The following is a 27596-nucleotide window of genomic DNA, read 5'->3' on the forward strand; positions in this document are numbered from 1 at the left end:
TTTGATTGGAAATGAAGAGATTGCTAATTAGGGAACACCTGCTGGGACCCGGGCTGGCAGGAACAGTGGCAGGACAGACTGGAGCGGCCACTGGAGGTGGGGCTGTGAGTGTGGTCAGGTTTTGTGTGCCCAAGCTAGGGGGAGGGAGAAAAGAGAGCCAGCGCCCTGTGGCCCTGTCCCCTCAGCGACTTATCCCAGCTTCCAGCCACTCCACCTAGAGGTCACAAACCAAACCCAGACGTTTTATGAAATGCTTCACCTCTTAAGGGATGCTCATCGTTGGCTATAACTCTGCCTGTGTTTGCATAGGCCAGTGCCTGGTGTGCATAGGCCAGTGCACAGCTGTTTCCAGCTGGGGCACTCGGAGCCTCCCAGCTCCCTGCAGAGGGATGAGGGAGAGGGGAAACCAGTACACAGAGGTGACCAGACTGCCTCGTGGCAGCCACAGGGACACGAGGTCAGAAAAGTAAACCTAAAATGGCATGATCAATCTTGGATGGGAATCGCCCACTTCTCTTTCACTTTTCCCTGAGTCCTGAAAAACAAGTTCACGAGTGGCCTCTTGGCGGAGATGGAAATCCAGTTAGATGCTGGAGTTGGAGGCATGGTGGCTGTGCAGGATAACTTCTATCTAAATGGTGTAAAAATCAGCTAATGAGCTCTTGTCTTATTACAGGCACCATAACCCATGCTGAGGGTTTAGCCCCCTCCCAGCCTGACTTCCAGCTCTTGCTCCCTCTCTAAACTGGGCCCACTGATGTACTGACAACTCCAGCATGCTGAGGATTAAACACACACGCATGTACACACATCCGGGCATTCTCTTGGATATTTCCTAGCTTGAGATCTCTGTCCTGGACTGGGGCAGACAGACATGAAAACACGTAACTGTGCCACAGGGGTGATCACAGAAGGGACTGCAGAGGACACATGTGGGCCAGGCACATGAGAGATGACTTTTGACAAGAGAGGGTATCAAGGCAGGCCTCCCTGGGAAAGCGAGCATGCAGCAGAGTGCCAGAGGAGTCTGTGTGACCCAGGGCCCAGGGATGGGACCTGGCTTGGACCTACCTCAGGGCACTCCTGCACAGCTGGGCAGGACACTCAAGGGCAGTGGAAGAGCAGGAGGGAAGTGGACACGGAGCCAAGGGATAGCAATGGCATTGCCATGCTAATAGACATGCAGAGGCACTTGGTAGGCCTAGAACATGGGGTTCTAGAGACTGATTCAGGGGGCTCAAGTGGCCGCCCATGTGGCACACCTCATTCTAGGCTCATCCTGACTGCCTTCTTTCTCTTCTCTGTCTTCCTAGAGGTGAGCTATCTAAGATGCATGAGTGCACTGCTCACATACTCCACCCTCAGCATGCAGCATCGGCTGAACACAGGCGGCCATTGGTGTATACACGCGTCTCAACAGCTATGCAGCCCTCACAGAGAGCTGACCACAGACCTCAGTCTTTCTATCTTCACAATGGGGAAATTTTCCTTACTTGTCTGCAGCTCTAAGATTCCATAATTCCACAAAGCACCATACACACAAAGTACAAGAAAGTGGCTGACATAGGCATCAGGTAAGGTCCAATTCCAAGTCCCAGGTTGCCACTCCAAAGCTTATATGGTCTTGGGCTCTTCACCTAACTCCTCTGGGCCTCATCTTTCTCATCTGTAACACGGGGTAAATTCCAGCTCCTGCTTCCTTGGGTTGTTGAGCATGAAAATAAATGACAGGATCAAGTACAGTGCCTGGTTCTTAAAATACATGCTCAAGACTGGGACTGCCTTCATCCCCTTCTCCTCCATTATCATCATCACCATCATCATCTCACAAGCTTTCCCCTTGCATCATCATCCCTTCAATATCACTCAGCAAATGTCTCTGATTTCTGAGGCATCTGTTAGCTGGCTGTGTGACTCCTATGAGCATGGAGACCTTGTGAAGTGTTTCCGACCTGTTGAAGGGCAATGAAAGAGCTGGCAAAGCCCCAAGAGGGAGGGGCCTGCAGTCCTACCTGGGAGGGATCAGGCCACGAGGCAGTGACAGAGGAAGGAGCTGCCAGGCATCCTGGGTGAGAATGTGAGCTGCCAGTGGTGAAGGACAGTGGGGCTGGCAGCCAGGAGGGCCCCTGGGAGACACAGAAACAGTCTGAAGGGGCTGAAGGCACAGCTGCAAGGTCTGCTGACCTCAGCCCCAGCTCACTCATACTAGGCAGCAGCCAGAAGCAGGAACTGGGGTCCTGCAGGCTGGGCTGGTGTTGGCCCAGGCCTGGCACCTCTAGCAGGTGGTGGTCTGTGCCCCTCTGGAGCCCTCCTGAAACCCAGACAGACCATGCCTGGCACTGAACCAGGCAGCTGGCAGGAATGTGCTTACATTCCCACTGTGTACATGGCACAGCCAGAGAAGAGAACCCTGTGGCTTTCCGAAGTGCAGCTGGGCTGCAGGTGTTGGGCCTGGGAAGGGTTCAGACGCCTAGAGCCTGCATCAGAGAACCTCAGGTCCTTTCCTAGCTCCAGCTCCTGACTGCAACCACCTACTAATGCAGTCCCTGGGAGGCAGCAGGTGAGACTGAAGCAAGTGGGCTCCTATCACGCATGTGCTGGATCCAGATACAGTTCCCAGCTCCAGCTTCCGCTCTAGCCATTACGGAAATCTGGGGAGTGAACCAATGGACAGAAACTGACTTTCTCCCTCTCTAGTAAATTTTTTAAATATTTTAGAAAAAGTTGTGATGGGGTCCTGAGAGTGGAGGAGCAGGTCTCATATGGCAAGACTGCATAGTGGGGAAACCAGCACAGGGAGCCCTGAATTCTATCAAAGGCACTGGATGGAAGCCTACCTCTTTCAAAAAGAAAGAGGCTGGTTCCTACTCATAGTCCAGTTCCCCATAAGTGGAAAGCAGCAGGTGGGGAGAGACAGCGGCCTCTCTTCCTCTGCCTGTGCTGGACCTAACCCAGCAGAGAACAGTGGGTCCCATGCTCCTCACAATCCCTGTTGGGGGTGGGGCAGCATTGTGGCACAGCTTGTTAAGGCAGTGCTGACATTCCAAATTAGAAATCCAGTTTATGTCCCAGTCACTCCACCCCCAATCCAGCTCCATGCCAACACACTTGGGAAGGCAATGGACTACTTGGACTCCTGGCTTCAACCTGGTCCAGTCCCAAGAGCTGCAGCCATTTGGGGTGTGAATCAGTGGATGGAAGATTGAAGATCTTTATCTTCTATTTCTCCCTCTTACTCTGCCACTTTGCCTTTCAAATAATGGATTTTTTTTTTTTAAGATCCCTTTGGTCTGGTGCTGTGGTAAAGTGGGTAAAACCACTCCATGTGATGTGATTATTTTATATGACTGCCAGTTTGTATCCTGACTGCTCCACTTCCAAACCAGCTCCCTGCTAATGGCCTGGGAAAAAGCAGTAAAAGATGGCCCAAGTGCTTGGGCCCCTGCCACCCATGTGGGAGTCCAGAATGGACTTCTTGGATCTTGGTTTTGACCTAGCCTAACCCTGGCCTTAGTGGCCATCTGTAGAGTGAAGCAGAGAATGAAAGATTTCTCTTTCAAATAAATGCATAAATCTTTTATTCATTTTTTAATCATTCCTGTCTTAGTAGCCTGGGATCTACAACACCCATTGTCCTGGTATTTTTCATTATAAAGGGCTCTCTACACACGGCTCAACCTGGACAGCTCTGGAAGCTCACAGTCAAAATTGAAAGGGCCATACAGAGGAAGAGGTGGGGAGGCGGCCATTCCAAATGCCATCTCTATCTACCCCCTGTAGTGGACTTTGTCCTCGCCTGCTAACAGTTGCAGCTTTCTCCCAAGAGTTGCCCTGGGCCAGTAAAGGGAGCCCACTATGTCCAGAGGGCCAACGCCTGATAGATGTGGAGATAGCCGATCTTGCCTCCCAGTGAAACAGCGCTGCCACATGGCTGACACTCCTGAGCTCCCAGAGGACCTGGTGGGGGCTAGAGCTGAGTCTGCATGTTGGCTTAGCTTCCTCCCAGGCTTCTCTTTAAAAAGAATTCTCTTTTTTTTTATTTGGAAAAGAGAGAATCTTTCATCAATTCCCCAAATGTACAACAGCTAGGACTGAGCCAGGCTGAAGCCATGAGCTCAGGATTCCACTGGGGCCTCCCACTAGGGTAGCAAGGGCCCAAGTCCTTGAGCCATCACCTGCTTCCGTGCAGGCTGTGAACTGGCAGGAAGCTGGGAGTGGGAATAGAGCACTCCCAGGTACTCCAATATGAAACATGGGTGCCCTGGGTACTGAGGTAACTGCTAGTCCACATGCCCACCTGGACCTCACTTTCCTCTCTCCCTGGCAGATTCGTCCAGAAAACATTCTGCAATCCACAGTCCTCATCTCAGGCTCTGCTTCTGGGGCAGAGGAACTAAAGACACTGCCAACCCCAGAAGCCAGGGTGACTGTGGAACCCAAGGACAAGAGATCTGCTAAAACCCACTTGGCAGGTTCACGGGCAGGTCTCCACTGAACAAAGAGGCAACAAGCAAGCAGCAGATACATGCAGTCTGGGAGATCTTCCAGCTCCAGAACCTGCCATGGCCCCAGGATTCCCAGAGCCACTCCAACCTGGAGAACCGGAGCCTGGATCAAGGCCACCACTCAGGAAGCCAACAACCTGAAGTTCACCCTAAACTCCTGCCACTCTGCAGCAGGGGACCTGGGGCCCTACCAAGAGCCCACGGTCACATCCAATATGCTGCCTCCTCTTTGGGTATTAGTAATCTCCCTGCAAAAAGGGACCAAGGACTGGAGTCGTAAGAACACCTGAGGAGAGAGGAAAGAAAGGATCCAGACACAGGCAAGTTGTGTAAGCAGTCACGCATCAAGGTCATCTGGGCGACACTCATCAGAGATGTGATGAGCATCCCGAAGCCAAGGTGGGCAGTCAGGAGAACATAAAGGTCACGGGAGAGTGGACATGGAGCGTGGCTTCCCAAGGTTGTGGCATTAGCACTAGCAAGGAAACCCTCCTCTAAAACCTCACTCCCTCAGTATGAGAACAAGGCAGTGGATTAAGACTACTGGGAGGACACACACACTTTCCCCCTGTTGTTGGAGAGAGGTGAGGAGAAAGACATTGAAGACTTGAAGACACCATATTCCAGTCTCCAGAAAGATGAAATGTGAAAAGACTACCTGGGGCGGGGGAGCACAAAGCACAGATGTAAAGGCGAGAAAGGCACTGCTGGCTGATGGAGGAAGTGTCTGCAGTCAGGAGCAGCAGGGGAGACAGGGCAGGAAGATGCAGCTGGTGCCAAGCAAAAGATGGAGACGCACTGCACTCAGGACACCCCGCCCCTTTCTCCCAGGGGACAGGTCCACGTGCTGCCACTGTACTCACCAACACCATGGCAGAAATAGCAGAAAGCTCATTTAGGAAAAAGCAAGGCACCCAGCAGGTGCAAAGGAGAGCAAAGGGTGATGAACAGAGGGCAGATCTAGAAGAGCTTCTGTTGTGATCTGGACAGGGATGCAGGACTTGGGAATGAGAGCTGGAATGGCAGGATCTCTCTTCCATGGGACTCTATCCAGCAGGACATTCAACGCTTCTCAAAGCAAAGTAGAAAAGTAAAAACCTTGCAAAATCTGGGCTAAATTCCCAGTATTTGTAAAGGAGAGGACAGGTGTTGGGCATCGTGGTTACAGCACCACTCAGGACGGCAGCTTCCCATATCAGAGTGCCTGGGTTTGAGTCCCAGTGCCACTTGCCACTCAGATTCCAGCTTCCTGCTAATTCCTGACTCCAGCTTCTTGCTAATGCATGCCCCATGTGGTCTCTCAAATCCTTAAGCTCCTACTCCCCTCAGGGCAGACCCAAATTTAGTTCCTAGATCCTGACTTCAACCTGGCCAGACTTGGCTGTCACCAGCATTTGGGCAGTGAACCAATAGATGGCAAATTTCTGTCTCTGTCACTTTCCCTTTCCAATAAAACCAAAACAAAGTAGGTATGAGTCATGCAAAAGGGTGCTCCTGTGGTTTTCCATGAGTGTCTGGTGCACTCAACCTTGTACATTGTATGGCAGGTGACACTGAATGATGTTATTAGGTGACATTAAATAAGATCCTTAAACTTAGCCTCTCAGTTTTCTCTTGTAAAATGGGAACGATCACAACACCTATAGATTTCAGTCATAACCAGGGTAGACAAAGCATAGGTGTTTCCAGCATGTCACAGGCCTTCAAAAAATGATTCTTTTTCCAAAGCACTCTCAGAAGAGCCATTGCATAGACAGCAGCCATGAGCAAGCCAAGACCCCAGCAGGCAGCAAACAGGGTGAGCAAGTAACAGCCTGCCTAGAGGACAGGTCAGGATCAGCTGCCAGAGAATGGTACAGTTAACAAGGCAAGAGACAACCATCAGGGGGTGGAAAGGGACTCCTTCCCAATACAGAGCCAGGGAAAAAGACCCAGAGAGTTTTTCAAGCTTTCAATTTGCAACGTGGCTCATCCCCAATGTGAAAAACTGCTGGTTAAAGAAAAGATAGAGTTTTCGAGGCCTGAGAACAAAGCGTGTCCCCGGGCTCAGTATGGAAATGACAAAGACCCAGGACCACCTGAATGCGCAAGTCCAATGGCAAGAACAGTTCTTCTGGGAAATTTTGGAGGAGAACTAGGGAAAGCCAGAGATCAAGGGTCCCACGTATAAAGGAATCCCTTTATAAGTTTTATAAAACAGCAAAGGCAGGCGTGAACGGGGGCACGCTGAGACCTGTGGAAGCAGAGTTAAGGACTTGGGGGAGAATGGCTTAGAAATAAGTTAGATGCCATAAGAAAGAATTGTCACACAGAGATGAATGCTCAAATCAAGGCCATTTAGTAAAAAAACCAAGAAAAAAAATCTTGATAAGAAAGCTCATAGGGACCCAGAAAATGGAAAAGGGATACTTTGTGCTCTGAGGACTCCTTATTTAGCAAGTCTGCAAATGTAATATTTTTCAATTAATGGAGTATGGCAGGGGGTGGGGCCAGACAGACAGGAGAATGGTCATACTGCAGAGCAGCAGGAGTGATGGAAATCATTTCATTCCTATCGGTGTTTACAGTGGGTTTGTTTGAGGCAGCTCGATCTATACACTATGAGATTTTTCCAGGGCACCAAGTGAAAGCATAAGCTGCTATCCTTAATCCAGGGGTAGGGCCTAGAAGAAAATGAACCAAAATCACAAAGCACAACCAACAATGCCTGCAGTCTTCCCGGACAGAGCACAAGTCTACAATGGCGGGAGGGGGCCGATGGGCACAGAAGTACCCGTTCTTTCTCTTTCGCTTTAAAAATTTTATGCAGATGTTTGAGAGAGCTCCCACCCACTGGTTCACTCCCCCAAAGCCCACCTTCAATGGTGGGATCTCTCAGTGGGTGGCAGGAACCCAACGACGTGGATCATCACCACTGCCTGCCAATGTACACATGAGCAGGTAGCTGGAGGCAGAATCGAACCTAAGTACTCCAACGTGAGATGCAGGGATTTTCAGTGCTAGGCTAAATGTCTGTTCTGTCGTCTCTTGCACCAGTACATCTCTGTATGATGAGTGCCTGTCATAACCAGGTACAGTGCTGGGAGCAGGCACTGTACCTTCCCAAGAAGTGCTTAATTCTCCGGGGGGGAAGCTAAGTGGCTGTAATACAATGAGCATTGCTAAGTGAAGCAGGGGAGAAGTTTGAGACTAGACACAGAAAAGTCCTTGGAGAACATCTGGTCTACCCATTCCTCTTCCAAACAGGCGGGGGAGGGGTGGGGGGGGGGGGGAGAGGCAGTGGCCAGACAAAGTCAATGGGTAGTGGCTTCTGGAAGCCAATAGAAATGCTTGCTCAATGTGCTGACATGAAAATCAGTTTTCTTTCCGTCAACAGTTTGGTATCCTTCACAACAGTGTCCAGTGGCATCAGCAGAGTGTCATATTTCAAGGTAATATTTCTGATATTTTTAGCAAAGAGATTCCACAGGTTTAATTATAATGCATTCACTTTCTCTCTGTCACCATCCACCACCTTCCGTGATCAGGCAAATGCATCCCAAAAATAAATGTGGAAAGCAAGCAAGCGAGAGGCCTAATGAAGCCAAAGCAAGCACGTGAACTTGGCAGACAGGAAACGAGAAAGTCGCTTAAACAGGCACCTTTGGCCCTGCAGCAGGCATTTCTCATTCCCTCAGATGTCCTATGACTAAGGCCTAAGTCATGCATGGCCTCTTTTATGTGTTTTAGAACCTTTAAAAAGCCGGTCGCAAGGGCTCAATGGCTAAATCCTCATCTTGCTAGTACCAGACACTGCTGGTTCACAACCTGGATACTCCACTTTCTATCCAGCTCCTTGCTTGTGGCCTGGGAAAGCAGCAGAAGATGGTCTAAAGCCTTGGGACCTTGTACCCATGTGGGAGACCTAGAAGAAGCTTCAAGCTCCTGGATTTGGATCAGCTCAGCTCTGGCCACTGCAGCCATTTGGGAAATGAACCAGCAGATGGAACATATTTCTCTCTCTCTCTCTTTAAAGCTGATCTGCCTTTCTAATAAAAATAAAAATAAAAAGAACCTTATACAAATGGCAGCCTTCCATCTCTAAAAATGTCCTAAATGCCCTTCACTTATTGATACTACCCACTGTCCAAGAAATCTACCCAGAGTATGACTGGATGGACAGCTGGCTTTGAAGCACCTGCCACCAAGGATAGAGACCTGGGTAAGTAAAGACTCACCCGAGAAAGACCCCACCACCTGGCATCAGCAACCCAGGGGGCGAAAGTCTGACTCATAAGGACACATATCCACTGCCTGCTCTTTTTCCCAAGCCAAATGTGGTGTTCCATCCCCACTGGTTTCCAAAGCAACAACAGCAGATGGGCATCAAAGGCAGAATTAACTCAAGAGTCATTACATGCCGGTGTCCTCAATTGAGTGTGCCGGAGTAAATAGTAATTACACGTTCCTTCTAGATTACTCTCAGCCTGAGACAGGCAAAGAGAGAGTCATGGATGGCTGCCCGCAATACTCTGAACATACACACGTGCACACAGACACCCAGGCTGATCATGAGTCCCCTGCAGGAGAATACTGTCTGTTCCACACATCCCTTGAAACACACAAGTCAAGACCCCTGAGAGCATCAGAAATCGTCCTTACTAATTCACATTCTCTTTTCCTTGCTAAGCACTCACTCAAGATGCACCATCAAGGAGGTAGAAAGTGAACAATCCCCCTTGGTTCTGCCACACAGAGATGAGGGATTAGCTTCCACCCTCCACTCCAAGCCATACTGCAGTGATTCAGAGCATGCAGATACACAGAACAACCCATGGTAACCACTGCCAACCCTATGACCGGAACCATCACCACTGCCTCCCAGGGTCGGCCTTGGCAGGAAGCTGGAATCAAGAGCTGGGGCCTGGGACTGAACTTAGGTGCTGTGATATGTGCCGTGGCGCAGCACGGGGACTCTGTAAGGAATGTTTATTCTCTGAGTTTTATTTTAGCTTCAGGCCAATTTTGTGAGATACCGAGAGCAGGTACTGGTCCCCTTGGCAGATGAAGAAATCAAGCCACAGTGAAATTAAAGACTTTGAGGTCACTCCATTTGGTAATGTCTCGCCCAAATCCCAACTGCACTCTCTTCCCAGTCTGCCAAAGACTTCTATTTTTTAAAAGCATTTTAAAAGATGTATGTATGTATCTATTTAAAGGGTAAAGTAATAGAATGTAATTCCATCTGCTGGTTCACTCCCCAAATGGACCTAACAGCCAGTTCAACACCAGGAGACAGGAACTCTGCCTGGTTCCCCAACGTGGGTGTCAGGAATCCAAGTATTTGGGCCATTTTCCACTGATTTTCCAAGGCACATCAGCAGAGAGCTGCGTAGGAAGCAAAGCACCTAGAATTCAAGCTTGTGTTCACACCTGGAATCCACTGCACCACAATGCCAGTGCCAAACCAAAGGCCTCCTAGCAAACTGGAGGCTCAGGTGCCCCCATTGTGTGGCTCAGCTGCAAGGCTTCCCGGGTTGAACACAGGGAAATGGCAGAGAAGGCAGAATTTTGAACAAGTAGGAGGGCACTTCAAAAAGATCATGGAAAATGAAATTAAAAGTTAATGTGAATGAAAACAGGTTTGAAATCCAACATAGCTTTTCTCCTTTTTTTAATGTTTATTCTTTTCATTTATTTGGAAGGCAGAGAGAGAAAAGCAGAGAGATCTTCCATTGACTGACTCATTTCCCAGATACCAACAGCATCCAGGGATGGGTCAAGTAGAAGCCAGGAGCCGGGAATTCAATCCAGGTCTCCCACGGCAGCAGCAGGGACCTAACTTTGAGCCATCACTTCTGCCTCCCAGGACAGGTATTAATAGGAAGCTGCAATCAGGGGTGGAGCCAAAATTCCAACCCTAGCACTCTAATATGGAAAGCGGGCATCACAAGGTGGGAGGCTCTTAACCTCTAGGACAAAGGCTCACCCACATTTACAACTTATCCAAGTTATAAATTTTCAAGTGTTTCCATGAACTTAGTGAAGACTGTCCTGGTTTTCCGTTCACTTTCCAGATGTGCTTGGAGAATGGAAAGTAAGAACAGAGAGCAAACCAAAAGCAGCTGATGGTGAAGTCATGAAGCCCCAGCAGAAGCCCATCAAGGCTACCTTCATGGATAGCAGGACACCGCTGGCCAACCTAGCTTATCACTTCTGTCAGGAGTGTGGTCTGCTGGGTCCACTACAACCAAAAGTCCTATAGAGGTGCACTTGCACAGTCAGAAGTTTCCTCCGTCCCTTGTCTTTTGCTCAAGGGTATTCAGGGCCTGAGAGCACAAGCACACTAATTACCGCTGTTCTTGGGGCAGGACTGGGCTGGATACCCCCAGTAACTGTGTCCTGCTATGACAGCAGCCTGGCCTGCTGACCGCCCTCCCCCTCCACCCAAGTCCACAGACGGGAATAGCTCTCATCACTGGTGACTGTATTTTCGAACTTTTCATTTCAAAGTAAGTAGACATTTGCAGGGAGTTGCACAAAGATACAGGGTTGCCTCGATGCACCCTACATGCCAGTACTCCTCTCCAGCTGACTTGAGCTGGCACAATCATGCCACCCCTCACCCAGTGACTTGGACCTAGCATCATACCATAGTATCAGCTCTGTACAGGGAGACTGAGGAGCAAACAAGGCTTGGTATTTATTTCTCCTATCTTATCCTACCATAAACTGTCACACACACACACACACACACACACACACAGTCTAATCAGCAATAATTTCACTCCTGAATATTGCTAGAAAGATCACTAAGCCCAGCTAATCAATGGTCTCAGCCAGCCGCCAGGCCCCCAGAGAGATCCAGACTTCTCACCGCCATCATTTAACCCCCACCAGCTTGAGTCTGTAGGCCCCCTGTCTTGCAGAGATGCTGCTAGGGGAAGGAGCCAGTACCTAAAATGATGTTCATAACTTGACACCTTTCAAAAGCCTTGTCTGCGCTAATGGAAGCAGACACTGTGGAAAACTTCAGAAGGAAGGTCTCCCTCTTATGTGCACCCGCCGGGAACAGAGTGGTTCAAGCAGGAGGAGGAGCAGAGGCCGTGCCATGTGCGAACAGCCAGAGGAGGCAGGGATGGCTCAGTGAGGGGAAAGCATGACAATGAGGAAAAGACTCACAGGAGAGACCCCAGTTTAGCAATTAAATTTGACATCGGCTTAGACAAAGGTTCTTCACTGAGCGGGATAAAATTGCTGGCCACATCTGTGCTCACGGATAAGTAGGAGCCAAGCCCATTCTCCTTCTCTCTTTCTTTGCTAGACAGAGGAATGGGGAGTCAAAAGGGGTGGCAGGCAGGGGAGAAGGTCTGGGTCCAGGATCACAATCAATGGGTTACAAGCTAAGGCAGAAGGCACAGCAGGTGGACATTCATAGCTGTGCATCACTGCTGCTGGCATGGAGGGCCAACAAGGGCCCTGAGACAGGATGCCATGCCATGAAGTCTGCATGCATCTATTGAGCACATATTATATGCCAGGCCCTCTACCAGGCGCTGGAAGATCCAGGTGGAGAGTATGGCAGTAACGAGGCAGGCAGTGTAGATCTAAGTGCTCAGTAGCCACATTCATCAATGTTGAGGAGGGTGGAGGTGAGCAGGAAGAGGGAGGCAGAGCATGGGATGCTTTGGAAGTTGGGGTGGTACCGTGATTAACATTCCAGATGCTGTGGCCTCCATCAGGAAACAAGGGGCTCACTAGCTGGGAGGGACCAGGAAGAGGACCCACTGCACACTACAGAGGCACCCAAGAGTGTGTGGATGCCAGTACTGGGACACTCCCCAGGAGGACACCTATGGCAGAACTCCACTGGGCTCCTGGCTTAGCCCATCCAAGGACCATACAAAGGGCAAGCAGTCTCTACTCAGCCCTGCTGGTCTCACAGAGGTACTGACCCAGCCCCACTCTGCACAGAGCCCAAACTCTCCTTGACAAATATAGGATGGAAAGGAGTACAGAGACTAGAGGATAAAACTGCTCAACAGAATGCAAGCCAGGGCCAAGAGCTGCCCAAACCCCAGTCCCACCTCTGCCCTCTCACAGGGATCTAAAAGACCTAGAGCATTTTCAAGTCAGCGGGTCTTCCCATTCATCCATACTCTCTGGTTTCCTATGATGGCTGCTGAAGCGGGCAGTCTCACTGATATGGGGCTCTGCCCAGCCAACAATCAAGGAAAACAGCCCCGAGATAGAAGACCTTGGGGTCCTGAGCCAGGTGGGAGCTCCACACCCAGCAAAGAAAAGTAGCATCTCTATGGGTCCCAGGCTGAGCCCTGTGTGTACACGTCATCTTCCCAACATCCCTCCCAGGTAGGTCTTATTGTTCCTCCCATTTAGCAGGTGGGAAAAGTGGGGCCTCGAGAGGTTCAGCAGTTCAAATCTCATGGAAGCCAGGACTTAAGACAGATCCTGGCTGCCTACAGGAGCATATATGCCAGCCAAAGGCCAGGATGCACCAATACAGAGCTAGCTAGCACAGGGCATTGAGGCAGACTGTTGTTGTAGAACTGCTGCTCTAACAAGAGGGACCACAGAAGCAGATACCCTCTCCTGGGGAATGATGCCAGTAACAGAGGAGATCCAGTTGGAGGCCAGGAGGGCCCATCGGTTGGAGGAGAAGGACTTGGCATGAAAGGGCAAATGCAAGACTAAAGTTAAAAGCCCAGGACCTCTGCGGCCTCCACTGGCTTCCTGATGCTGGTCTAAGCCCCAGACTGCTTGCTTAGTGAGTGGGAGGGATTTTCAGACTATCAGGGAGATCTCACTCCAGGAGCACAGCCTGATGCCACCACTGCCACCTGGCTTTTACTTCCCCTCTCCTCCACCGAACCTGGACCCAAGAAAATGAGGGGAAGGAGAGGCCAGAGAGCTCACCTGGATTTAAACTCCTGACCTCAGCATGGCTTTGACATTCCCCAACCTTGGCCAACTCACTCCTCATGGGTTCTGGCTGGAGCTCTGGGAGTTCTCCACCTGCCTTCACCTGGGCACAAGCAACTAAACAGGCTTGGCAGTGCCCATGAGGAGAGGGCTAAGCAGGAGAACCCTGGGGCCAGCACAGAGGCAGGACCTGAGCAAGGAGTGTTGGTCCCCAGCAGCAGGTATATTGAGCTATATTCCTGTCTGTGTGTGTGTATTCACCTCTAGCCAGCAGGAGGGGAAGGAATCCTTACAGAGAGCTACAGGCACACAGCCCCTCTACACCTTCCGAACACATCAGCCAACTTCAGTAACGACCCCAGCCCCCGTCCGCCCCGAGCTTCCAGCCCTGGTGGCCAACCCTCCACAACCCCTTCGCCAGCTTGGCCCAGCTTTGTACACAGAAGTTGTATGGGCAGCCTAAAGATGCTGATGGTTTTAACTGGTTTAATTTTTTTCCCAGCAGCCCTGAGGGGTTTTAACTCTTTCCTCCAGCATAAACCCAGCTTTTGGAGCTGAATGTTTAAACTCTCACTGGGAGACTCATAAATATTCGAAGTCACTCGCTCCCTCTCTGTTTGATTAGGAAATGAGCCTTTAACTCAATGTAATCCCCAAGCCATTAACAAAAAAGCCCTCAACAGCTCCACTATTAGAATTTCACTCTTAACCCACCGAGGATTGAATTAGATTAACATAACTACCCACAATCTCAGTTTATTTTCTGTGCCAGATAGAAATGTGTTTTCAGGAAAGGCGAGAGGGGGGAGGGAGTGGAGGACCAGAGAGAAGGGGAGGCTAATGAAATGTAAAAACAGAGATAAGCAGAAGATGCAGAGATAGACTGTAAGAGGCAAGTGATGGGGAGAATCGTGGCGCGCGTTGCCCAGCTTCAAAGCTCCGCCAGCTGCCACTGGTTATTTATGGGGTATTCGGAGAGATCTCAGTGATGCAAAATTGAATTAGGGGAGCACTTTCCGGGTGTTTGTGGTTCCTTCCTCCCCAAGATTGATGGGCTCGCACCTGAGCCTGCTGTATTCCAAAACACCTGCTTGTTGGCCTCCACTGTCCCCAGTTTGGGAGGAGGTCAGGACTGGCTTCCCATGTGCTCCTGAGAGGGGAGCCCCATAAAACAGTACACAACAGCTGCTTGTTCACGTCCAGGGAAACAGACCACGACGACAAGGTTACAAAATGCTTATGTTTTGTAGGCTTGAAATCAGACAGCTCTATGACCAATTGCAGTTAAGACATCAGTTTGGAGGGAAAAAGATGAGTTGTGATGGGAACTCAGACCACATGAAATTAATTGTTATTGGGGCCACCTTATGCAAATGCACTGAAGTTTTCCTCGACTGCACCTGCCTGTTCAGGGGAAGGAAAAAGCCACATTCTGAACCTGAAGAAGCAAGCCAGGTCCTCTGTCACACCACGAAACAATCTGCCTTCCCCCTGCTAGCATCCACAGGTACCAAAGGAAGGTGCAGCTCCCAGCCAAACGTCTCCACAAACAGGCTTCACTCTAGACAGAGGCGCTTGAGAACATAACATCTGGGCAGGAATGCGGGGTGCTCTCCCCCCTGCATTCAGTCATGCGTGTGGCCCAGACAGGCTCCGGATGCACATTGGGGAAGGGAGGGAGAGCTGGGCTCCCGTACTCACAGGTTAATGAAAGTCACACTTTCTCTACACAGTTACTGAGATCTCAAAGTTCTACCAGTTCAGCTTTGCAAACAGCAGACAGCTCTGATTCCTGAATGCAATGTCTCAATCTCTCAATTCAAGTGAACTTTAATTAATGATAACCCACCAAATCCCATTTCAGCATTATTGTGAGAAAACCTTAGCTGGATGTGTTCATCCAAAGAGTTCTTGGGATATAAAAAATAATAATGATGCCATTTGTACAATACACCGAACTCCTGGTTGGGTCCCTTCCCCCAACACACGCCAGATTTCTTAAGACTTTATTTGCCATACTCAGTCTTAAATAGTGACAGCTACCCCCTTTATTCAAACTCCTTATTCTCAATTTCTCTACTTCAATGTATGACGTTCACCTTCTAATTCCTCACCCCCTCCTGACTCTCATTCGCTTCTCCAAAATAAGGAACGACTGCTCGAGATGTTAACTACCCTAAATAAAATGCAGGTAAAGAAAAAGAGCCAAGCAAAGCAAAGTTCAAAAGGTCAACATTCAAATGAGTTTTAGTTGCTTCTTTAGGTGTGTTTATCCTTATTATTTAACCTCTATTACCTGGAAGATGCAATTGTTTTGTTCCTAATCAAAAGAATCCAGACTTGCTTCCTTTGTTTAGAGTTTTTAAACAGAAAGAGGGTTTCTCTGTTAAGATACTTTTTCCCACAAACATCAGGAAATCCTTAGCCATAGTGTATGGGAAGCATTATATGAACAAATAGGAACCCAGGCTAGCGAGGAAGAGACTCACAGAGAAATCCTACACATCATAGACACTTGGCATCACCCAAGATTGTTTCAGTTTTTTCAGGACATAGAGTAACCTTTCCTTTGCAAAGACTACAAAACACATATCCCCACGTGAAGGAACTAAAGTCCCAACACATCCATGTGAAGCTCCTGAGAGGTGAGCCCCTTGCTTCCTGGACAGTGGCTGGGCAGGATCAGGGCCAGAATCACCCATGTGCCCCACAGAGCCTGCATACCCTGAGTCGTCCAGAACAAGCATGGATTTGCCCAAATCCTGCTTTCAAGTTTCTCACTCCTTGAAGGATGTAGACGCCCTCAACAGCTCTCCACACCTGGCTTGGACCTCCCTGAGAGTCCCTCCCCGGTTCCCACCCAAGTCCTCCATGCCCCGAGGCAGACAGCCAACCCCAAAGCCTGCAAGGCAGCACAGAACCTCCGCTCTCTGCCCGACTTTTTCAAAACAACCGGCTCCAAGGCGAGGGGCAAAGCTCTTCTCCTTGGCCATGCTGCAGACCAACCCGGCAGCGGGGCTGCCCAGACGCTCCCTGACCCCAGCGGTTCCCAGGCTGAGCCCGAGGCCACCCGCGTTGTCCATCATTACCTGTCTTGTGTGAACCCGGCGGTCTCCCCGCTCAGTAACCTTGCCCAGCTCTCCAAACACTGCAGCCAGAGCCGCCAGCAAATAAAAAGTTTTCACGCTGGGAGACACAACCGCCCTGCCGAGCTGCGGGGAAAACTTTCCCTCGCCCTTTTGATTTACTTACTTTTTCTCAGCAGAAACAAACACACATAAAAGGGAACCTGCTGGTTCCGGATGAGTTCGTGTCACCATCCCACCCAGCCACCACCACCCCCAGACCCTCTGACCTTCCCGCGACCCACGGAGAAAGGCAACATTTTCCCCTCAGCCACACGGGGATGCTTTCAGCCAGGAAAACCAGGATGAAAGAGCAGGCGTGGGAAGATATTTTTACCCATTGAGAGAGAGAGAGAGAGAGAGAGAGAGAGAGAGAGAGAGAGAGAGAGAGAGAGAGAGAGAGAGAAGGACAGGAAGGCACAAGGCAGAGGCAGGAACAGGGGACCCAGAGAAGTTGGCTACTTACATGCCTGGCGGGTGTAGAGGACGCCCGAGTGGTGTGGGCTGCCCCTCAGGTGTTTCTAGTTGCTGATGACTCGTTGTTGGGCTCCTCCTGCACCAGCTGACAGTCCCCTGTCTGTGTCTCTTTGTGGCTAAGGACACAGTACTCCCAGCCTATAAATAGAGCCCCACTCCGTGATTGATATAACAGGCAGCTGACAAAAAAAAAATCTCACAACCATAACCAGGTCTTAAACAAAACAGCCTAACGGTCCAGACTCCCACACTGCCGAACCCAGGTGGACTCCATTGCCACTGATGGGCAATGGGAAGGGGGCCGGGGAGGGGGTGGAGAATAAAGGGGAAGTGGAACTAGGGGGGGTAAGGAGATGGGGGTGGGCAGGTGAAAGACAATGAGGTTTCTAGTGGAGCAGCCGTCACACTCGGGGCCACGGTAGAGCTGGTGAGTCATGGTCTTGGTGACAGGGAGAGAGGGGAGAAGCCAGGGCAGGGGGTCCTGACCCTGCAAAGCAGGGGGCCCCTGGCGTCCCATCCCAGGGCCCAGTCAGGGTTGGAGTTGAAGGCCTGACATGAGAGCCTTCATCAACTCAAGTGCTTTCCATGAAAGTTTCCATGGCGCCTGCCAAATCGGGAGGCAGGCAGCAGAGCTCTGCTGGCGTGGGGGCAGGCAGGCTCCTGGGGGCGGTAGGGGTGGGGTGGGCGGTGCAGGGTGGTCAGCAGGAGCAGTTAGGGGAGCCAGGTGGAGCCAGGGCAGGGGACTCTGTGCCAGGAGATGACACTCCCTCCCAAACACCTGCCCTGAGGTGAAAGGCCCTGGAGGAGTTGGGGTCTCAGAAAGGCTCCCCAGGAGACTTAGCTGTCTGAGCCTCCTACCTTTGGGAGTTACTGGGGTGGGTGTCTCTCTGCAAAGTTGGATGGCAGCTTCCCTGGAACAAGCTGAGCCATGGAATACAGATGCCAGAAGATGGGCAAGTGGCAGAGAAGTGATACAGTGCAGGTTGTTCAACCACACCCCAGGTGAGCCCTGATCACTCCTGGGCTCTTGCCTGCCAAAGATCGCTGGCTTTGACCACACAGCACCACCTGCCTTGGTTTTCTGTCTGGCTCACTTTTCACGCAGCCTGCAGCAGAATTTCAGCTGAGCTTCCCCTTTAAGGGGGTCCCAGGACCAGCCCCTTGCTGGTGTGGTAAGGGGCAGGTACTTCACAATCCCTAAGATTTCCCAGCCACCAGTGACTTAAAAAAATGATGCTTAAATCTCTTCTTAAGATGAGGTTCAACCCTGGTCCCTCCAGCTCAACAGACACTACAAAGAACGGGTGGGACCCACACTGTTGAAGTCAAATACCTGTTTAATATGCAGGGCCTCCAATATTCCTGACGCGTGCCACTGGAGTAGGTGCCACATGAGGGTAATGAACATGTGTGTGCCATGCTCACTGTGCTACCAGGATGCCTGAAACAAGACAGGGCCCTCCTGAGTGTGCAATGATGGAGTAGGTGACTGAGCAAGCGATGCCTGGGGTGCCACCATTCAGGTCACTGAGTGCTCCCATTTTAAATGACGAGAGGACCCCCAGGAGGGTTTAGAGTGGGGTTCACTTCAGATAGATCCCCTAAGACTGGCCCAACCAGGCCCATGGTTCCATCTGAGACCACATGGGATGGGAGTTTCCCCGGGGGTTCAGCTGCTGGAAGGTGGAACACCACAGAAACAGGGTTCTCTCCTGCGGCTTCCCCTGAACACTATGGCAGCCCACCTATAGCGCATAGACACAACACAGTCCCTTCTCCTACAAGACGCCTCCTTGGAAAGTGCCTGGGGGATCTTGGTCCTGGTGTTGTGCCCCCGGAGAGTCCATGTCTGCTCTCCTGGTCGCAACCCATCGTGGCATCCATCCCTGCTAAGCTGTCCCAGGTGGGGCCAGCAGCCAGCGGCAGCCACCTTTGATCACTTAGGCCTCACATCTGTGCTTCCAAGAGACTTACTCGTCCAGTTCTAATCCTGAAACCATTCCAGCTTCCAGAGACAGACCCCTGGAGCATACAGTCCTCCAGACACACCCCCTGAACCTGCCTGGCAGGGCAATTAAAGCAGGCTCTCGAACCAGACATCCTGCACTGGATTTTGCCTGTTCCACCTGTTGTTGAAAAACTGGTGGAATCCCCTAATTTCTCAGCACCTGAGCTTCCTCCTGAGCAGGTTGACATTCTAAGCATCCATTGTCTCCTAAGTTTGTCATGAGGACAAAATGAATCAACACAACAGCTGCTCAGACAAGGGGCTGGCACACCCCCAGCATCTTCTACAAACACCCAGATGCCAACATCAGTGTCACACACTCCTTATTCTACCCATCCTCACCACAGCACTGGGAGATGGCTTCAGTCTCCCTCCCCGCTCCCCAGACTCCAGGAGCTAGAGATAACAGCAGCAGGGCTAACAGCTGATGGAAGGCACTCTGTATTGCAGAGGTCAAGGTCAAGGTCAGAAGGACACAGCTACAGGAAGTATTAGACCATACCCAGGGAAGGCTCAGAGGGACTTGACCACTCCCTTGACTGCCATGCCTGAAACCCAAACAGCCAAGTACATGATATCCTCACCTCCCTCCACACTCCCTTCCCTGACCCACTCTGCCCAAGATGTCTGGGTCACCTTGAGGATTCCACCTGGAGCCTGCCCCCAGCAGCTGATCAGAACATGGCTTTTCTTAAAGACACTACTGCAATCTCCATTGTTTAACCATGTGTGCACCATGAGATATGAATCTCCTACCCTTCAGAGGTGCTTCCAACTCCCTTGGGACTTGCCAAGTTTTGTGTGTGTGTGTGTATACACATGCACACAGTATAGACACCATCTTTTACTATTGCAAAATTCAGATGCCATAAAATGAACCATTTCAATGCATCCAACGGACTGGTTATTTAACACCTCCCCAAAGTTGTAAAACCACCACCACCGACTAGTTCCAGAATAATTCCTTCACCCTAACAGACACTTCATATCTGTTAAGCTGTCATCTCCTATTCTTCCACAGATCAGCCTGCCACAGCCACTGTAACAAAATACCCAAGACTCAATGAATGGCTTCCCAAAGGGAAATTTCTTTTCAATGTGTGGATTCTGGGGATGCTGGCCCTGACAAGCATGAGTCTGCCTTCTCACTCAATGAGGTTGCCTTTTCTGGACATTTCCCATAAGCTAATCACATCCTCTGCAGCTTCCTGCTAAAGCCTGGCATGTGCGTTCTGTGTGCTCTGTAGAAATGTGGAGGCCCACCCCACTGAAGCATTGTCTGTGGGCTCCCCAGACGTCTGCCTTTCTGCCTCGCCCATAGTTCTTGGACTTGGAGATCAACCTCAGGGCCCTGGACTTCAGGGACTCCTGATGAATGCTGGCTGTGAACCTGCTCCCTCACACAGGTTTCCCTTTTACCCCTTACCCTGTGCCTGCAGGAGAGATTATCACTGCCCTGTGTTAACTTGCTCGGTGCCATGGAGCAAGAACTCCACTCTGCTTACTCTGGCAACATCAGTCCCAATACATCAAGGTGACTTTACACTGTTTACAGGGGCTGCTGAAGAGAGCCGTGCTCTCCTCCTCCCTGCCCCGCCATGTTATCAATTCATTTACCTTTCAGAGTTCCCAAACACAGACTGGCAACCGGGAGGGAGGAGCAGGCAGGGACCCACAGCCCTGGAAGGGCCTGCATTCACTTTATCTGGAAAGAAAAATCTGTATGCTTGGGGATAAACCTGGACACAACACAGCCCGCACGGCAGGCCATTAATCATTGCCTGCCAGGGCATGGCCATTGTGGGCCTGCTGGCTTTGAACACAAGGGCAAGGTTGAAGTGGGGACACTGCTGGGCTTCTCCCTTCGGGAGGGCATTCTACAGTCATGGCAGGTGGGAGCAACAGAGCTCAATGCCAGTCACCTGCTGTATGGGAGGAGGCAGAAAGAGTTCCCACTGCAGCAGGTGCTCACTCACAGGTAGAGAAAGAAGTCTCCAAACCAGGAAACCCATTTTCCAGGGAACTCACCAGGCCTAGAAGTTCAGCAAAGTCCTATAATCCTCCTGAGGGGGGGCAGGAAGGGTTACATTCTTCTTGGAGCAAGGAGAGGGGCATCAGGTCAGGGACACAAGGAATAAAGGGAGACCTAAAATATGGCCAAGTCTACAATCAAGGCCCCCCAGGCCCAGACTCTCCCAATTGCTCCCATTTCCTTACTCAACAGATTCTCCCTGCTGTCCCACCAGTCTGCCTGGCATCCTAACAACATCGAGCATGCTAGGGGCCTCCTCTACCTCTACTGTCTTGTCTCTCTATTGCCACATTTCTATTCATTTTACACAGTCCAGCTCTGGTATGACATCCCACCCACCCACCCACCACCTGCCATCTGGGGACCTGACCGCAGATTTCCCCTCACCCATGGCCAACAACAGCATTACCCAAGCTATCTACCACATCTCATGTTGTCTTAAGTGTGAGCTATCTTTTTACGGATACTTGTCTCATGCTACAGAAAAGCCACAGTAATGGAAATGACTGCTATCATGCATTGGAGATCTATTGAAGGCTAAGGTCTGTTGAAAGCACTGGGTCCGTACTGCTTTATTTAACCCTTCCACATACCCTGATGAGGGGCAGAGATGACTTTTTCTATTTCATTATCTAGAAAACTGGTAGTCAGGGAATGACTTGCCCAAGGTTGAAGAATGGGGAGGTGGTAAGAGTCAGGATTTGAGTCACGTCAACTTTACTTGAAAAAATGATGCTCCAAGCCACTCTTTAGCCAACTCTGCTATAGAACCTATACAATCATCAGACACGGAGTGACACTTCCTCATGGTATATCATTGGACTAAAGCAACAAGATTTTCACAAAGAACATAACCAGAAGGGAGCAAGGGACAAAGAGCAATAGGCTTGCCTTGGCTGGGTGGAACCCATATATAGCTGCCAAAGCTCAGGGCATCTCTGTCACAGATTTGTTAGAGTTCTGGCTGAGTTAGAGCAGGACCCGCTGACTTCTGGGAGAGTCCCAGTCTTGGGATGGAATCTATAAAGAGTGGTTAGATCTCTGGTATTCTAGATGTGATTCAAAGTAGACAAGAAGAGGTGAGAGGTCAGGACACAATGTTGGATACAAATGGAGTGAGCAGGGGGTCCTGGCCTTATTCTGAGTATTCCAGGAAAGTTTTTCCGCATTAACTACAACACTAGCTATGGACCAAGCCATAGTTCTGAAACATAGCATTCACTGAACTAATGTTCTTGTTTTATAATCTCCAATGGCTCTCCATTTTCCACAGGTTAACATGCAATCTCTTGTCTGACTCCGTATTTACTAATTCAGCTCTAACCTGTATTTATGGCCACGTCATTTGCTGAGTCTTTCCACACAGAACATGTTCCTTTACGACACCGCGTTCTGTCACGCCTCTGTCTGGAACATATCACCAGGCTTCAAAGCTCAGCTCCAATGTCACCTTCTCTCTCTGGAAGCCTTCCCTGATTTCAGCCACTTCCTCCTTTACAGTCCTACAGGATCTTGTACCATACTCTACTAGGCCTCTTATCACATAGTATTGTAAATATTTATTCCAATGTTGTCCACCATTCCTGGGATGTAGCTCCTGGAAAATGGAGACTTTTTATTGTTCTTCCTACAATCTTCCATCCCACTGTCGACCAGTGCCTATCTCAGTTCCTGATTTATAAATGTTAGATGAAAAAAAGGATGAAGCCTAACCAATTAAGAAATTTAGAGTAAAACAATGAAGAGTGGGGTTCAATAGAGGATCAATACAGGATATGTGAGAATGATCCTCGGGGTTGTGGACTGAGAAGGCTATGCCCTACGCAACACTAGGAAGCACTGGTCATCAGCTGATCCATATGAGCTTCTACACAACCTGAACATGCCTATGTAAATAATCAAGTCAGCAAGACATAGATCCCGGGCTGACACTGTGACACAGCAGGCAAAGCTGCTGCCTATATTGTATCCCATAGGGGTGCCAGTGTATATGTACTGGCCACTCTACTTCGGATCCAGCTCCCTGTTGATGACCTGGGAAAGACAGCAGAAGATAGCCCAGGAGCTTGGGCTCCTGCCTCCCACGTGGGAAACCTAAAAGAAGCTCCTGGTTCCTGGTCTTGACCTGGCCCAAACTCAGCTGTTGTAGCCATCTGGGAAGTGAACCACCAGATGGGCAATCTCTCTCTCTCTGTGTGTTTGTAATTCTGACTTCCAAGTAATTAAACAAATACTACAAAGAAAGAGAAAGGCATATACCTTAGTCAAGGAAACAAAGAACTAGTTACCAATCACTATTTGAACTGGAAGAAACATTTGGAAAATGAAACACGGGGGCCCGGTGGCATGGCCTAGCGGCTAAAGTCCTCGCCTTGAACGCGCTGGGATCCCATATGGGTGCCAGTTCTAATCCCGGCAGCTCCACTTCCCATCCAGCTCCCTGCTTATGGCCTGGGAAAACAGTTGAGGATAGCCCAATGCTTTGGGATTCTGCACCTGCGTGGGAGACCTGGAGGAAGTTTCTGGCTCCTGGCTTTGGATCGGCACAGCACCGGCCGTTGCAGTCACTTGGGGAGTGAATCATCGGACGGAAGATCTTCCTCTCTGTTTCTCCTCCTCTCTGTATATCTGACTTTGTAATAAAAATAAATAAATCTTTAAAAAAAAAAAAGAAAATGAAACACAGGCAGAAATTACACAACAAGCTTAAGCAAGGCTAGCAGCCATCCTCAGTTGCCTACACTACATACAGTGCAACAAAATTTCTTTTTTTTCTGGTTAGCAGGGTCATCATATACTACGCACCTTGAGTCTGGCACCTTAGACCACTCAGCCATCCCAACACCCAGGTCATCATGTACTGCAAAGGCTAAAAATGTCAGCTGTGTTCCCAGCTTCCCTTACTACATCAGAGATTGCCAGAGTCAGGCAATGAGACTTAACGAGGACTCTTCTGGGCAAGAGAGCAGGGTTTGAGGGCACCAGTTTCCTCCCTGATAAAAAGAGGGACATGAGAAAAGAGCCACAGGAGTTCTTGTGAAAAAAGACTTGGGAAGCAGACCCAACATACAAAGGCTAGAAGAGCACAGGAACAGAGTGCTTGGGTCCTGGATGTGGTAGTGACTGGTGAACCAGAAGAGCAACCAGGAACCACACGCTTTTTGTTATAGGAGGTGATGCATGTTTTCATGCCTTAGATCACTATTAGATACCTTTTTGTCACTTACATCCCAAAGCACTCTTTGGAGGCAGTGCTAACTATGGCCATGCAAGCTGGAAGCCAGATTAATTCATGTAAACTGGATATAAAGCAGTAGAAAAACCCTGGGAACTCAAGGTTAAGAATCCCTAGACTATCAGTAATGGTAAAAAGAATGCCAATAGTATGAGTTCCATTACACACTTTTAGTTACTACATTTCTTCTGATTCAGTTGTTATAAGTTGCCATCATTATCCCTTAGCCTAAGCTCTTATCTCCATCTCCCCAGCTCTTGGCCCTCTAAAAATTAGTCATTGGGCCAAAAAAAAAAAAAAAGGGAAAAAGAGAGAGAGACCTTCCTGTTTCTATATCACAGTAGCCTCTGTGCAGACAGGATGGAGTAAGGAGACAGACCAGCAACAGCAATTAAGGCCAGGTAGGCCATAGCCTGTCTCTGAACAAATTTTCCCTTAGCTCCTGGAACATGTTAGATTCCAGGCACTGTCTGAAGCACTTAGCTTGGGTTCACTCATCTGGGCCTCATGGCACCCCTGTGAAGTACAGATACCATCCCCCCCCACCGCCGCCATTCACTTGTAGGTAGGGAAACCAAGGCACAGGCCAGTCCTGTGGCATTCACACCTTGACCGAGGCAGAGCAGAGCTGGGATATGAACCGTGTCAGTCTGGTTCCAGCTCTACACCTCCCCCAACAACCTGCTCATCGAACATGGCAAGTTCTTCCTGGAAAGAAAGCGAAGCAGGCTCCTGCTCCGTAATCCGGGTCCCTCTGGGAAGGACCCTAGGGCTCTGGAATGACCCTCTGGCTGCCAAGGTCTGCTCTTGCTTATGAACTTGGCCCTCCTGCTGCTAACTGACCTGAAGAAGCAAACCTTTCTCTTCTTTTAGCTTTTATTTATTTACTGGGAAAGCAGAGAGACTAACAGAAGAGAGAGAGGAAAAAACACACTTCCATGTACTGACTGACTCCCCAAATGCCCACAATGGCCACGGCTGGGTGGACGCCAGAGGCAGTAGCTGGGAATTCGGGCCAGGTCTTTTCATGTGGGTGGCAGGAACTGAGGTGTTGAGCCTTCACCCCTGCCACCCAGGATGAGCATTAGCAGGAGTCAGGAGCCAGAGCTAGGACCCAAACCCAGGCACTGAGATAGGACATGGGTGCCTTGCATGGGACAACCACACGCCTGTTCCAAAAACATGAGCCTTCCAGCATCAACACATGGGGTTGGGGGTCACCATGGCCATCATGAATACAACACTAGGTTCCCTCCATAAACAATCCGGAAAGCCACAAGCTTTTCCCATGGATCCTTAGTGTTGGTCTTCAGTAGACTTGGAGGTAGTTAAGTGACTGTACAACCAGCCAGCCAAATCTCAGAAAAGTCCCGGACACAAGCAAAGCCTCTAACTCAAACCAATGTGGGGAGGGAAAAGGCAGAAGGAATGAAGAGGCTTTCCTTTTAAAAGGAACACATTTTTCACATTTCTGGTACTTAGAGTAAATCACACTAAACATTAATAGCCGCCAAATGAAGTCCATGCTGAGTTTGTGCGAATGAATAAATAAAACTAATTTTAATTAGCATATTCGTTGTGTACAAATATCTTCTATGAATAGCCTTTGCAAAGCCTGTTTGAAGGTTAAACCTTCATTCAAGCATCCAACAGGCGTCACAGCGAATCATCATGAAAATCTACTGTGTGCCACTGTGTGCTCTGTGAGGAGAAAAAGGTGAATGAGACAAAACTCTGGATGGAGCTGCATTGTAAGACACACACACACACACACACACACACACACACACATCACTATAATACAACATGCCAGGCTTTATAGGAAATATATAGACAGGATATTGGATGATCACAATTATGGAAAAACTGACTCTAAAAGGAAGCAAAGGAAGGTTTTACTGGGAAGGTGATCTTTGCACTGGGTGTTGAAGAATGAATAAGAGCCTTCCAGGAAGAGAGAAAAAGAAATTCAAGGGCAGCTACAAGGTCACTCAGGAGCCCAGTGATGGCGGTCACTCACAAGCCAGAGCTCATGTGTCACGAACTGTGCACTGTTGGGTAGAAATACTCAATTGCAGGACTTCACGCAGAAAATATTTTAAATAGAGAGAAACACTTTTTAAAACTATATTATTTGAAAGGCAGGAAGAGAGAGACAAAGAGAGAAAGAGACAAGTGGAGATCTGTCAAACTGGTTCACTTTCCAAATGCTTACAACAGCCAGGGCTGTACTGATCTCAGGAGGACTAAACACATCTGGATCTCCCACGTGAGTGGCAGGGACCCAAGGACTTGAACCATCACAAGCTGCCTCCCAGGGTCTGCATTAGCAGGAAGCTGCAGCTGGAAGGGGAGCCAGGAAACAAACCCAGGTACTTTAATAAAGGATGTAGGCATTTCAAGTGGGTTATTTAACCTTTGCGTCAAAGGCTCACACCCAGTAATATTTTCAGTACAAAACAGTGCCAAAAAGAGGCTGGTATTGTGGTACAGTGAGTTAAGCTCTTGCTTGCAACATCAGCATCCCTTGTGGGCACTGGTCTGAGTTCTGGCTGCTCTTCTTCCATTCCAGCTAATTCTTCTTGGGAAAGCAGTAGAAGACGGTCCAAATGCTTGGGCCCCTGAACCCACATGAGAGACCTGGAAGAAGCTCCTGGCTTTTGGCTGTAGCCTGGCCTAGCCCTGGCTACTGTAGCCACTTGGGAAGTGAACAAACAAGTGGAAAACCTCTCTCTCCCTTTCCCAATGAAATAAATAAACAGTAATTTTTAAAAAAAGATTTATTTTATTTTTTTTCTTAGGCAGATTTACAGAGAGAGGGAAACAGAAAGATCTTCCGTCCACTGTTTCACACCCCCCCCCCAACTGGCCGCAACAGTAGGAGCTGATCCAAAGACATAAGGTTTACATTTGTTCTTTGGGTGGTAAGTAAATAATATTATCATTTTTGCACTTTTATTTATTTATATTTTAAAGACTTGTTTATTTTTATCAGAAAGGAAGATTTACAGAGAGAAGGAGACAGAGAGAAAGATCCTTCATCTGCTGGCTCACTCCCTCATGGTCAGAGCTGAGCCAAACTGAAGTCAGGAGCCAGGAGCTTCCTCTGGCTCTCCCACATGAGTGCAGGGTCCCAACACTTCGGGGTATCTTCAACTGCTATCCTATGCCACAAGCAGGGAAAGAGTAAGTGGAACAGCCAGGACACAAATTGGGATCCTGGTGGATACAAGGCAAGGATTTAGCCACTAGACCACTGTGGTGGGTCCTAAATAAATCTCTTTAAAAATAAAAG

General features: G+C 49.5%; 1 protein-coding gene across 3 annotated transcripts in view; it reads right to left on the bottom strand.

Moving 5' to 3' along the window:
- ESRRB (estrogen related receptor beta) overlaps window positions 1-27596 on the bottom strand; it is a 210705-nt gene that overhangs the window by 140147 nt on the left and 42962 nt on the right. Inside the window, exons 2-3 of one of the 3 annotated variants that reach the window (XM_058655382.1) lie at window positions 18360-18467; window positions 17016-17164 (exon numbers count right to left, since the gene is read on the bottom strand). In XM_058655382.1, the coding sequence (XP_058511365.1) occupies window positions 17016-17164; window positions 18360-18434 (224 nt within the window). In that variant the 5' untranslated portion in view covers window positions 18435-18467. Of the gene's footprint in view, window positions 1-16779; window positions 16847-17015; window positions 17206-18359; window positions 18468-27596 lie in introns of those variants that run through there. The other 2 variants (XM_058655383.1, XM_004584382.4) reach the window with 2 other exon arrangements.

This window comes from Ochotona princeps, chromosome 26, assembly GCF_030435755.1.
Source record: "Ochotona princeps isolate mOchPri1 chromosome 26, mOchPri1.hap1, whole genome shotgun sequence".
In the NCBI taxonomy this organism is placed as follows: domain Eukaryota; kingdom Metazoa; phylum Chordata; class Mammalia; order Lagomorpha; family Ochotonidae; genus Ochotona; species Ochotona princeps.